The 13,324-nt window shown below is 43.4% G+C and overlaps 1 protein-coding gene across 6 annotated transcripts; it reads right to left on the reverse strand.

Annotated features, from left to right (window-relative positions):
• Nucleotides 1-1,985: 1,985 nt before the first annotated feature.
• LOC126987933 (bifunctional protein GlmU-like) lies at nucleotides 1,986-11,628 on the reverse strand. 6 transcript variants are annotated; one of them, XM_050845573.1, is made up of 5 exons: nucleotides 11,436-11,628; nucleotides 6,665-6,793; nucleotides 2,396-5,134; nucleotides 2,285-2,334; nucleotides 1,986-2,252 (listed from the first exon to the last, which is right to left on the reverse strand). In XM_050845573.1, exons 1-3 carry the CDS (start codon nucleotides 11,484-11,486, stop codon nucleotides 4,859-4,861), a joined length of 456 nt encoding a protein of 151 aa, XP_050701530.1. In that variant the 5' UTR covers nucleotides 11,487-11,628; the 3' UTR covers nucleotides 1,986-2,252; nucleotides 2,285-2,334; nucleotides 2,396-4,858. The 6 variants fall into 6 exon arrangements, with proteins under 6 accessions (XP_050701530.1, XP_050701529.1, XP_050701531.1 ...); XM_050845572.1 differs by having other exon boundaries at nucleotides 2,285-2,319; nucleotides 2,351-5,134; XM_050845574.1 differs by lacking the exon at nucleotides 2,285-2,334 and having other exon boundaries at nucleotides 1,986-2,242.
• Nucleotides 11,629-13,324: the final 1,696 nt, after the last annotated feature.

A 13,324-nucleotide genomic window follows, 5' to 3' on the forward strand; every position in this document is an offset into this window, starting at 1 on the left:
AACAACGACAAAAAAACCGACGACGACAAAAACGACAGCGTAAAAAAAGAACGACAAAACGACAAACGACAAAAAAAAACGACGACAAAAACGACGACGACGACTACAATAATAATTACAAACGCCAACAACAACAACAACAACAATTCCGATGATGATGATGATGATGGGTACACAGGTATTGGTGGTAGGTACTGCTAATGATGGTAACACTAATGATGACGATGACAGTGATGATGATGACGGCGGTAATGGAGTGTTCGTGATGGTAACGACGGTGATATATACTTGTTGTTGTTACTATCCTTTTTTATTGTTGTTGTTGATGGTAGTGGTGGTGGAGATTTGTTTATGTTGTTTTTGTTGGTGTTTGTAATTATTTTTTCTCCTTCGTCTTTTTTAATTTGTGTCATTGCTTTTCTAGACGTCTATTAGCCATCGACTGTATTTTTTTTTATACATTTACATTATATTTGAGTGTGTGTGTGTGTGTGTGTGTGTGTGTGTGTGTGTGTGTGTGTTCGTAGCATCCGTGTTCAATTCCGGTTTCTTTTTTTATTAGTACCTTCTTGAGCGCTGGAATTATATAACATACAAGGTGACCCAAGGTGGACCCAAGGCAGAGTCACACTACCTGGGACCAAGCGGTTGCATCAGGTAAGTGCCCCCCCACCACTCCCTCTACCCCCCCCCCCTGCCCACCACCTCCCCTTCTCACCCTACCCTAACTCCACACCACCATCTCTTCCCCACTCTCTACTCCCACTCAGTGTCACCCCCCGACCCCACTCCCCACTCCTCCCCCTCATCCACACCCTCTATCACTACCATCATCATCATCACCACTATCTATGCCTCGCCTCCCACCCCAGTCGTGATCCCCAATGGCCAAGAATACAAGTATGTTTCCCCCACCTCACCCCCCAATCCTTCGCTCCCTCCTGCGTCCCCCCTCACCACCACCCCATCACCTCATCCCACCATGTTGCGTCTTGAAGCAAAACAGCATAACAACAAGGGATATTTTTGTAGTAGTAGTAGTAGTAGTAGTAATAGTAGTAGTAGTAGAAGGAAAACATGCTGCTGCTGAAAAAGGGAGGTAAAAAATGAAAACAAGGCGCTAACGATGGTAATTGTGATCAAAATAATTAAGCTGTTATGTGACAACTTCAAGATAAGGTTGTATGGACAGCTTTTTCCTTGGCCTGAATTTTTAACTTTATCTTTAATCTACTGAACATTGCGTCACCACACACACACACACACACACACACGTTCCTGTTACACCAACCCTTTAGCTTGTCATGAGTAACTACTGTTGAAGATAATGTTTCAGACTGACAAGAATGACTGATTTTAAGGTATTAGTATTTTTTTTTCTATATGCTTATGAGGTCTGGCCGCATTACTCTGCTACCTTCACTACTCAACAAGTTAGCTACAATGAAATATTAAAATCTGAATTAAACGGATTCTCACTACTACTAATGCGCCTAGTTAAAAAAAATGCTGTACAAGAACAATAAAAACAACAACAACAACAACAACAACAACAACAACAACAACTACTTCTGCTCCTAGTTAAAAAAAAAAAGCTATACAAGAACAATAAAAACAACAACAACAACAACAACAACTACTACTACTACTACTACTACTGATTTGCCTACTTTACTACTGACGCGAAAAAAAAAATAAGAATTGTTATTTTTCCTTTAAAATATGTAAATTTGTTCCAATATCTGGCCTTTGAATTTTTCTGGTTGTGGTTGTATATACTTCAATCACTTTCCCTCAAACTTACTTTTTTTTTTTTTTGCTTTAACTATGCTTTCTTGACCCAAATAGTTTTATACCTTAACCAGCTCATAATGATACACATTTTTATAATCACCAATGCATTCTTAGATACCTTAAATCATTCTTATTAAAACCTTCATTCGTCTCCTTTTGCGGCATATAATTCTTACGTTGTAAATCTGATGTTTTGTCTGCTGAGTTTATTCATTCATTACAATACAAGTACAATTTTCGGATGGTTTAAAAGTGAGGTCTGTGCTAATCTTAAACTAGTCTCATACTTTTTTATCCTTCCTCATATCTGTATCACACCTTTTCCCTCCTTATACTCAAGTCTCACACCCCTTCATCTTCTTATAGTCAAGACTCACACTTTTGCATCTCCTTACACTCTAGTCTCATACCTGTCATCTCCTTATAGTTAAGTCTCACACTCTTTCATCTCCTTATACCTCAAGTCTCACACCCTTTTTCGTCCTTATACCTCAAGTCTCACACTCCATCTCCTTATAGTCAAATCTCACACTCCTTTACCTCCTTATAATCAAACCTCACACCTGTCATCTCCTTATAGTCAAGTCTTACACTCCTTCACCTCCTTATAATCAAATCTCACACCTGTCATCTCCTTATAGTCAAGTCTCACACTCCTTCATCTCCTTATAGTCAAGCCTCACACTCCTTCATCTCCTTATAGTCAAGCCTCACACTCCTTCATCTCCTTATACAGGTAGCGATAGCACATTCACCTCCTTATCTTATCCTTATCTCCTCCTTCACCAACTACAACTCTATTCTTATGCCGAGGTGTGTTGAAGGTCGTCACTTTTTCCAACAAGGACACTTTTTTTTCATATTGGTTCTGGTTTGGGCGCCTCATATTCTTCCCTTCCATCTGTGACACTTTCCTTCCATTCCTGTTCTTCATTTTTTTTTGTAGTTTCTTCTTCTCCAATTTTCACTTCATTATTGTCTTCTTTGAGTGACGTGTTTTCTTCTTGTGTTTTCTGTTCGTTATTTGAGTGACGTGTTTTCTTCTTGTGTTTTCTGTTCGTTATTTGAGTGACGTGTTTTCTTCTTGTTTTCTGTTCGTTATTTGAGTGACGTGTTTTCTTCTTCTGTTTTCTGTTCGTTATTTGAGTGACGTGTTTTCTTCTTCTGTCTTCTGTTCGTTATTTGAGTGACGTGTTTTCTTCTTCTGTTTTCTGTTTGTTATTTGAGTGACGTGTTTTCTTTTTCTGTTTTCTGTTCGTTATTTGAGTGACGTGTTTTCTTTTTCTGTTTTCTGTTCGTTATTTGAGTGACGTGTTTTCTTCTTCTGTTTTCTGTTCGTTATTTGAGTGACGTGTTTTCTTCTTCTGTTTTCTGTTCGTTATTTGAGTGACGTGTTTTCTTCTTATTGTCTTCTGTTCGTTATTTGAGTGACGTGTTTTCTTCTTGTGTCTTCTGTTCGTTATTTGAGTGACGTGTTTTCTTCTTCTGTTTTCTGTTCGTTATTTGAGTGACGTGTTTTCTTCTTCTGTTTTCTGTTCGTTATTTGAGTGACGTGTTTTCTTCTTCTGTTTTCTGTTCGTTATTTGAGTGACGTGTTTTCTTCTTCTGTTTTCTGTTCGTTATTTGAGTGACGTGTTTTCTTCTTCTGTTTTCTGTTCGTTATTTGAGTGACGTGTTTTCTTCTTTTATCTTCTGTTCGTCTTTTCCTCATCTTACTGTAAGGTTTTCTTCACTTTTTTTTTTGAGGGGGAGATTCTAGCGTCGGAAGAGAGTGAAGTCCCCCATTTTTTGTCTTGTTTTATCATTCATCGTCATCGTATTTGGCTGCTAAGGTTCCTTCCATTTTATATTTGTCTTTTCCTCGTATATTTGTCAAGTTTTCTTCTCTCATTTTCTGTTATTCTTTTTTGGGGTCTAGTGTTAAAGGAAAGTTCTCCCTCTTTTTTTGTTTACGTTTTTATCTCCTTATTGATAGCGCCAATATGCGACACTTTTTCATTCGTTCTCCTCCTGATGCCCCGTTCATACTGTGCCGACTCTGGGCCACGACAACTCAGCGACTTTAATTAAAGACCCCCTTCACACTGTGCCGACCCAGCATCCGGCGATCGTTTCAAGACCTCTTTCCGACCATGAGCGACCTTTCCATATAAACATTTCACACCCAAGACCTCGTATACCCTGAGTCCCTGGGTTGTCGTGTCAGGAAGGGAGAATATCGGAAACTGACTAAAATATATCGTGTCAGGAAGGGAGAATATCGGAAACTGACTAAAATATATCGTGTCAGGAAGGGAGAATATCGGAAACTGACTAAAATATATCGTGTCAGGAAGGGAGAATATCGGAAAGTGCTTAAAACAATATATCGTGTCAGGAAGGGAGAATATCGGAAACTGCCTAAAATATATCGTGTCAGGAAGGGAGAATATCGGAAACTGCCTAAAATATATCGTGTCAGGAAGGGAGAATATCGGAAAGTGTGAACGGGGCTTTAGTGTCATTAATCAAACCTCACTATCACATCAAGTCTTCTCTCCTCCTGATGCTGTAAAGATTAGGCGCCTCCTGGTCTCCTATACTCCTCACATTGTTCATTTTAAGTACTTTCTGGTATTGTCTCCTCCTGTAAGGATACTTTTGGGAACTTTGATCTCCTCTTCTCCGGTAAGTACTTGATCGTATCTCCTGAGCACTTTTTTATCTTCTCTCCTGATAGTGTGTCGATATGGAGAGATGGTGGTGAAGGGAAGGGAAGATGGGGTAGATGGTGTCAATGGTGATGGGAAGGGAAGGGAAGAGGGTGGAGGAAGGAGAGATGGGGTAGAAGGTGTGGGAAGGGAAGGGAAGAGGGTGGGGGAAGGGAAGAAGAGATGGGGTATTTGGTGTCGATGATGATGGGAAGGGAAGGGAAGAGGGTGGGGGAAGGGAAGATGGGGTAGATGGTGTCGATGGTGATGGGAAGGGAAGGGGAGAGGGTGGGGGAAGATGGGGGAAGGGAAGATGGGGTACGAAAGCCTTGTTAAATATGTGTTCTTAGGCGGTGATATATCTTTTAATACGACTAAGCATCCTTCTCATCCTTCTCTGCAACCTGCGTATCCTTGGCGATGGTCAGTTCGGGGAAGCCGGTGGAGCTGTCGAAGGCGCGGTCAAGGGTGAGGTCAAGGGGTTCTCCAAGTGCGACCTCCATGGTGGTGAAGACGGTCAGGTCGCCCATCACGTGACCTCCAATGGTCCGCCCCTCGTGGTCACTCAGGCAAATGTGGAGGTGTGACCCGCCCTGACTTAGCGTCCCCGACAGGCTCAAGACCTCGAAGTGCTGGTTGTAGGACTCGATCTGGCGGTGGTGGTGATGGTAGTGGTGTTGGAACAGAAAGGACGAAGGGTTGGGGAAAAGATAGTGGGGAAGAAGGGACAGAATGAAGAAGGGGTGACAAAGAGATGGTGATGAATGGAAGAGAAGGGAGGGGTGTGAAGAAGGGGAAGTGAAAAATGGAGAGGTGGCGGTGAAGGGGAAAGAAGAGGATGGTGAAAGGATGAGGAAGAGAAGAAGGAGAAATAGTGTAGAAAGGAAGGGAAGGGAAGAGAATGGTATAAGGATGAGTGAAGAAACGATGAGCAAAAGAAGATGGAGGTGGTATCGGAGGGAAGGGAAGATGCAGAAGAGGATGACGAAGGGAAGGGAAGAGGGAGGCATGTGGGTGGGAGAAGAGAAATGAAGGATGTGGTGGTCAAGGGAAGGACGATGAAGAAAAAGATAAAGAAGGGAAGGAAAGCAGAAAAAGGGAGGAAAGGGAATTGGCAACATTGGGGAAGGGATGGAGTGAGAGAAGGGAAGGGAAGGGGGAGGGGGGTTGTGATAAGACTCTCTCTCTCTCTCTCTCTCTCTCTCTCTCTGGCTTTACGTAACAACAAAAACAATAACACATTCAGCACCACCGCCACCACCATACCACCACCACCACCACCACCACCACCGCTACTACTACTACCACTACTACTACTACTACTACTACTGGAATAACACTTGACCACATGGATTCCAATGTTATATTTACTATTGGGGAGAAGGAAGCTGAGGAAGTGACGAAAATCTAAGGCATGAGGAAGTGAGGAGAACAGGACGAGGCCTATAAGAGGATGTTCTGACGGAGGGGAAGAAGAGGCTGCAGGAGGCTTACGAAGGAGGCACAAGAGAAACCACTGGAGGAGGTGAAGAGAGAGGAACTGAAGGAGAATGAAACTGTAGAAGGTATTGATGAAGGCAAAGGTGGTACAAAGGAAGACGGTGACGATAATGAGGAATGACGCAATGAAAGAAACAGATGAAAAGGCTTAAGATTTAGGCAGAAATGAAAAGGCGAATTCTAGAACACTCAAACCCTGAATGACGAAGGCAACTATACAAGAATGGGCGTCACGTGATGAAAAATAGATGTATATGTATCGCTGAAAAATGATTTAGGCGATTATTTTATGAGGGTGACGATATAAAGATAGGAGGCACAGGGGTCATAAGCCAGACCCCGAAGGAGGCATAAAAAAAACCTGACTAGAAACAAAAATATATCCTGAAGGCATTGAAGTAAGTACAGAAGAATGCAGGAAAGGTGCTTAAAGAGACATACGAGGCACAGGAAGGCATAAACCAGACCCTGAATGAGGCATAGACGGAGGCAAAAAGATTCTGAAGGAGACCCGGAAGGATATATAAAAACAAACAAACATAAGAGAAGCCGCTCAAGAAGGAACAGAAGAAGCCACAAAATAAGCACTGAAGGAGGAAGGAGGTATAAAGAAGTCATAGAAGAAGGCCGTGAAGAAGGAACAGAAGGAGGAATCGAGACGGAAGGGTTCCTTGTCTCACCTTGTTGGTCTCGCCGTTGGCATTGGCGGCGAGGCGCAGCGTGGCGTGCGTGACGGAGCCGCAGCAGGTCATGACGAAGGCGCCGCGGGGAGCGTGGCGGCGCACGTACTCCTCCAGGGCCGAGGATACCTGGACATGGAGATAACACCTTAGCAACCTTAGTCTGGCAAATGATATAGTTTTACTCAGTGATTCTGGAAAAAAACAAACTTACACAGCATGATTGAGAGACAAAGAGAAGATCACCCAAATCAATCAATCAAATACGGAGAGAATAAAAAAAGTTGGTATGAAAACGAACACGAAGAAAACGAATGTCACGTGTATTGATCAACTGGCAGGACATGAACTAAAAATGCACGGAAAAATTTCGTAGAATGGTGCAATGAATTTCTCTAGCCCGGTAGCAGCGGGGATCATGTTTCTTAATGGTCCCTCCAAGCGAGAAAAATGAAAAAAAATCACCCCTCACACAAACCATTTCATATCAAAGCATTTGTGATCAGAATATGTATCATCTATTTTGGGGGGTTAAATCATGGCACAAATTTGGCCCGTCGCTGCTACACGGTAAAGCCACAAATTTGGCCCGTCGCTGCTACACGGTAAAGCCACAAATTTGACCTGTCGCTGCTACACGGTAAAGCCACAAATTTGGCCCGTCGCTGCTACACGGTAAAGCCACAAATTTGGCCCGTCGCTGCTACACGGTAAAGCCACAAATTTGGCCCGTCGCTGCTACACGGTAAAGCCACAAATTTGACCCGTCGCTGCTACACGGTAAAGCCACAAATTTGACCCGTCGCTGCTACACGGTAAAGCCACAAATTTGGCCCGTCGCTGCTACACGGTAAAGCCACAAATTTGTCCCGTCGCTGCTACACGGTAAAGCCACAAATTAGGCCTGTCGCTGCTACACGGTAAAGCCACAAATTTGGCCCGTCGCTGCTACACGGTAAAGCCACAAATTTGGCCTGTCGCTGCTACACGGTAAAGCCACAAATTTGGCCCGTCGCTGCTACACGGTAAAGCCACAAATTTGACCCGTCGCTGCTACACGGTAAAGCCACAAATTTGGCCCGTCGCTGCTACACGGTAAAGCCACAAATTTGGCCCGTCGCTGCTACCGGGCTAGGGAAGTAATCAGTTTGAATACAATCCACGAAATTATAACATGAGAATAGGAATGAGACGGAATCATTTTGGCTGATGTACTAATATCATGGATAGCAAACTGCCGCAGCCCTTAAAAATACAGAGGTACATTCAGTATATCATCAGTTCTAACACATGGTTCAGACTTGGAGCTTCATAAATCTAGAGAAGAAGCAAAGAAGGAAGCTATACAGAGAAGAATAACGAGAATATGGGTGAGTGGGCTACAGCACGGAGAGATAGGATTGGAAGCGACCATCATGGATTAGATAACAAAGGTTGAAGAAAAAAGTGGCCTTGGAAACGTCATAAGCAATTAACTGATAACATATGGACAACAAAGGTAACAGTGTCAACCCTGGAATAAGAGATTAGGGTAGACAAAGAACCAGCTGGAGAGATGAAATTCGAGTTTTTTTTTTTACAACAAAGGAGACAGCTCAAGGGCACACAAAAAAGGAAACAATAAAAAAAGCCTGCCATTCGCTGCTCCTAAAAAGAATCCAAAGAGGTGGCCGAAAGAGAGGTCAATTTCGGGAGGAGAGGTGTCCTGATACCCGCCGGGACAAGATGAGATAACAGAGAGATAATGAGGGAAAACGTTGGGAAAGGGTCTGTAATGATCTGATAATGTTCGCAGCGGTTATTACTCTTGGTGTTACTGATAATGATTAATGATAAAATTAGCTATTATTGTTATTATCATTATTTTCGTTTTTATTATTATCATTATCATCATCATCATTGTTGTTGTTGTTGTTGTTGTGGTGGTGGTGGTGGTGGTGGTGGTGATTATTGTTGTTGTTGTTGTTGTTGTTGTTGTTGTTGTTGGTGGTGGTGGTGGTGGTGGTGGTGGTGTCATTATTATTATTATTATTATTATTGTTATTATTATTATACTATTATTATGATTACTATCATAATTATTATAATCGTTGTTATATTATAATTATTAAAGTAATACAGTGTCTTACAGTCTCTGGCATCGCAAACATATCTTGGGTTCATGCAGGGCCACACTTTTTGTTTATGGCCGCCAGTAATTATCTCTATCAAACTAACGTTGTATTCGGCAGTAAGCAGTTTCGTTCTTCCTATCTGCAAGTTGTTTATGTCAATCTGGTGTGCGACCTTCAGTATTTTAATTAAGGAGCAAATCTTGATTGAACAGCATGCGACGCAGCGGGGGCGGTGGGCCGAGGCGGGGACACCACCCTGCATTAATGGCAGCCGGGGGGGGGGTATGAGAGAGAGAGAGAGAGAGAGAGAGAGCGAGAGAGAGAGAGAGAGAGAGAGAGAGCGAGAGAGAGAGAGAGAGAGAGAGAGAGAGAGAGAGAGAGAGAGAGAGAGAGAGAGAGAGAGAGAGAGAGAGAGAGAGAGAGAGAGAGAGAGAGAGAGAGAGAGAGAGAGAGAGAGAGAGAGAGAGAGAGAGAGAGAGAGAGAGAGAGAGAGAGAGAGAGAGACTGCTGACCCTCCTCCGTGACCTGAGTCTGGGTCACTAGATACAAAGGACTCACAACATATTAATTCATCTAGTTACCCAAGGTACGATCCCCTGGGGAAGGGTCGCACCCCACCTCAGCACTGGGGGTGACACACTACTCACTGGGAAGCGATACACTCTTCTTTTTTTACAGTATAGGAAGCAGCTCAAAGGCAGAAACAAAACAAAAAACAAAAAAGCATCCACGCTAAACACTGATCATATAAAAAAAAATAATAATAGAATATAGTGCTCAGAAATGAAGGTCAATTTCGGGAGGAGCGGTGTCTTGATGCTCCCCTCTTGAAAAGTTAAAGTCGTAGGCAAGAGGAAATACAGAGAAAGGAAGGTTATTCCAGAGTTTATCACTGAAGGAATGAAGGAATGAAGGTCCTGATAAACTCTTGTATATGGGGTTTGGATAAGATAGGGATGAGTAAGAGTAGAGAGTCGTGTATAGCGGGGTCGCTGGAAGGGGAAGGCTTTCATTTAGCACAGTATGTATATTAAGGGCCAGCACTTTTTCACAAACATTTATCCAACTGCCAGACAACCGGATATGCGCAGCTCTCAGTAGTGTGAGGAGAATTTGATTTGGGTCGTGAGGGTGACCCTTCAAAGATTACTGTTCCACTGTAAGAAAGGCGTGAATAACTGACCTCAGGGATATTGCAGAAAGAGATGAAATTGATGTATCTTTGCTGAAAACGGAGGGTTACAAAAAAAAAAAAAAAAGATTGTGTCCATTGCGTTCTTTCTCTTTCTATATTTGATATATCTTTTTTGTCTAAGTTTAGCTCAGACAGCTACAGGGAGGCAGGAAGCTCTAGAAAGTTGCCTGAATGAGGGGATGACGCAGAAGAGTTGGGAAACTCTGAAGCCTGGCTGTGGCACTGCATTAATTAATGGGGGGTGGGAAAGATATGCAGAGAAGAAATTGGAGGAGTAGGAAGCGGAAGAGAATGAGGAGGAGGAGGAGGAGGAGGAGGTGGAGGAGGAGAAAGAAGAAGAAGAAAAGGTCAAGGAGAGAAATAAAAACATGAGAAGATTTGAACTTATAATTATGAGGAAAGACTTAGATATACAATTAAACTTGCATGCCCTAGAAAGGCGAAGGGTGCGAGGCGACTTGATTGAAGTTTACAAATGGATGAAGGGCTTCAATTAGGGTAAGATTGCCGGTGTCGTGTTCCTGGCTGTCCCCCTGTTCCTGACTGTCCCTGATTTGTTTAAACAAAAGGCGGATCGCTATGAACTCGGATCCGTGTACGCAGCTGGTGGCGTGTGCATGGCTGTCCCCGCAGTGTTTTCCAGCACGGGATGGCATATTGTTTTATTCTTTCATAGGAAAGACATTCATGAATCCAGTACAGCGCTCTTGTTTTATAATAAAAGTGAAGGGCCAATAAATAGTCTTCATGCAGTAATTCAGGGCTAAATTTACGGGAAATAGCGTCTTGCTATTTAAAAGAAAACTGTCTTGATGTAGATATGAAGGCCAGTAATTTTGGCAGATTTTTTTTTTATGGGGGGGGGGGGTGCTAGAGGGCATTACAGGCTCATGAGGAGGGGGGGGGGGGGGCGAGAGAAGTGAGCAAAGCCATACTGTCGGGGGATGCGTAAGAACAGCTCTGTATTATCAACAAGTCTTTGTTTGTTTACATTCGCTTCTGAGCATGCGCAGATCGCGGGAGGATAGCTAGGAACAGGGGGACAGCCAGGAACACTACACCAGGTAGAACACGTAGCAAATGGGGTTTAAAGTGGATAAATTCACGTCCAACAAGAACATAGGCAAGAATTGGTTTACCAAGAGGGTGGTGGATGAATGGAGCAGGCTCGGCAGTCATGTTGTGAGTGCCAATACGACAGACAGATACATTAAAAAAAATGGACTAAATAAATTCCTGGATAGAGAGGTTAGGGGAGGTTAGGTTCACAGGAGTTGCCTCGTACAAACCTACTGGCCTCTTGCAGACTCCTTATGATTTTATGTTCGTATGTTAACAGAGGAGTGAGTGAGTGATTGAGGTTAGGCGCCGCAATAGCCAGGGTCATATGGCGCCGTGTTAAAAGAGGAAAAAAAGTAAATAAGATGAAAGGAAATTTATTAAAACAACAACACAAACATACCTCCTGGCCGGGGAGCAGACGAAGCATATGCACCTTCAGGTTACTCGCCATCCTGCCTTTGCCTTCCTCCCTTTTTGCGTCGTTTCCTTCCTTTCTCTCTCCCTTCTCTCCTGTCTTTGTTCCTTCTTTCTTTTTCTTTCCTTCGATATGGCTTTCCTCCCTTTCTTCGTCGTTTCCTTCCTTTATCTCTCCCTTCTCTCCTGTCTTTGTTCCTTCTTTCTTTTTCTTTCCTTCGATATGGCTTTCCTCCCTTTCTTCGTCGTTTCCTTCCTTTATCTCTCCCTTCTCTCCTGTCTTTGTTCCTTTCTTTTTCTTTCCTTCGATATGGGTTTCCTCTGTTCTATTTCCACTTTTTCTGGGGGAGAGAACAACACCTGGATTAAGAGAGTCAAGACACTCACTCCCTGTCTCACTTGCTCTCATACGTTCACTCACTCTTTCATTGTTGTCTAGTTCCATCCCTCCCTGGCTCATTAACCCATCATTGCATCACATCGTAGTTTAATCAGTCTGAAAGATATCACCCACACCCACACCAACACACTCTCATGGTTCAATTTTTTTTAAAATTTTTTTTAGAGAGGGTAAGGAGAGCAAGAAGTCACAGTTAGGTTAGGTTAGGTTAAGTTTGGTTAGGTTTTCGAGCCCCATTTGAATAAGGAACCGACAAAGCACTCTTACTGTCCCCCCTTGAGCAAGAAGGACAGCGGGTGTGATGTGTCAAAGTCCTCGGTAACATATTTTTCACAATTTCCACATTCAGTAATTAGGTTAAGAGGTGCATCATCTTAGCCACTGGGGGTCGACAAACTGGTCAAAACAGCATTGTTACCCTTATTCACTAACATTTTCTTCCGTTACTAGTCATAGAAAACAGCTACACTTTTATCAGTAGGGTAAACATGGCTATAATATATTTGTTACTAAAAAGTGTATCCAACTGCAACCAATGTCTCTCAAGCGTTTAAATAAAAAAAAGAAGGCGAAACAAAGCACTGAGAAAATCATTATATACAGCAAAGCGGGTTACTGGGCCGGCATCACACACACACACACACACACACACACACACGCGCGCACCACCAGATGTGACCACGATAAAGAGAACTCCTTTTACCCTGGTTATGGCCTTCCACTGATTATATGGAAGTCACGTGCGCGGCGAGGAAACGGGAAAGAGAGAGGGAGAGGGAGGGAACCGACAGGGGAAAACACGTACGATGAGGAGAAGTGAACGTGTGCGTGGACTCACCTCTGTGTTGGTCCGTGAACTGTGGGAGGAGCCGAGGACGAGGAGGAGGAGGAGGAGGAGGACCAGTGGAGGAGGAAGATGAGAGACGATGATGAGGGGAAGGGAGAGTAAAATGAGGAGGGGTAGGGAGGAGGCTGCAGAGATGGAGGAGGAGAAAGATCAGTAGAGGAGAAAAATGAGTGAGAGTGATAAGGGGGAGATAAGGGAAAAGGAAGAGGAGAAGGAGTAGGGACTAGGGAGAGATGAAGAGAGATGAGGAGGGGAAGGAGGGGGACGAGGAGGTCAGAGTCGAGTCAGAGTGGCACTAACGATCCTTAACAAGATAACTAACACTCCCCGCTGCCAACACCGACTCGCTCCTTCCCAGTTCGGTGGCTTACATCGGTATATTGTCAGATGCTGCCGCCTTTCGTATAAACTAATTTCAAAGGACAAAATCGAGATTAATCGGGTTCTAATGAGCGTTATTTTAGGTTCAAGGTACAGAGGAAGGGTCAGACTATCACCAGGGTCAAAAACTACTGCTAGAAATGCCCAAAACTCCCACGAAAGTCTTGTCAAATATTTAAGGTAAGACTCGACCCTTACAATTTTACAATGACTAGACCACTCACACACAACACACCGCGACAACGAG

This window comes from Eriocheir sinensis, chromosome 67, assembly GCF_024679095.1.
Source record: "Eriocheir sinensis breed Jianghai 21 chromosome 67, ASM2467909v1, whole genome shotgun sequence".
In the NCBI taxonomy this organism is placed as follows: Eukaryota; Metazoa; Arthropoda; class Malacostraca; order Decapoda; family Varunidae; genus Eriocheir; species Eriocheir sinensis.

Bases quoted from the DNA above. Each gene is read 5' to 3' on its own strand.
- LOC126987933 (XM_050845574.1), bottom strand. From the start codon at position 11,486: ATGGCGAGTAACCTGAAGGTGCATATGCTTCGTCTGCTCCCCGGCCAG. The intron at 6,794-11,435 runs GTATGTTTGTGT...CTCCATGTCCAG, and splicing joins GTCTGCTCCCCGGCCAGGAG to GTATCCTCGGCCCTGGAGGA. The intron at 5,135-6,664 runs GTGAGACAAGGA...CACCACCGCCAG, and splicing joins CCAACGGCGAGACCAACAAG to ATCGAGTCCTACAACCAGCA.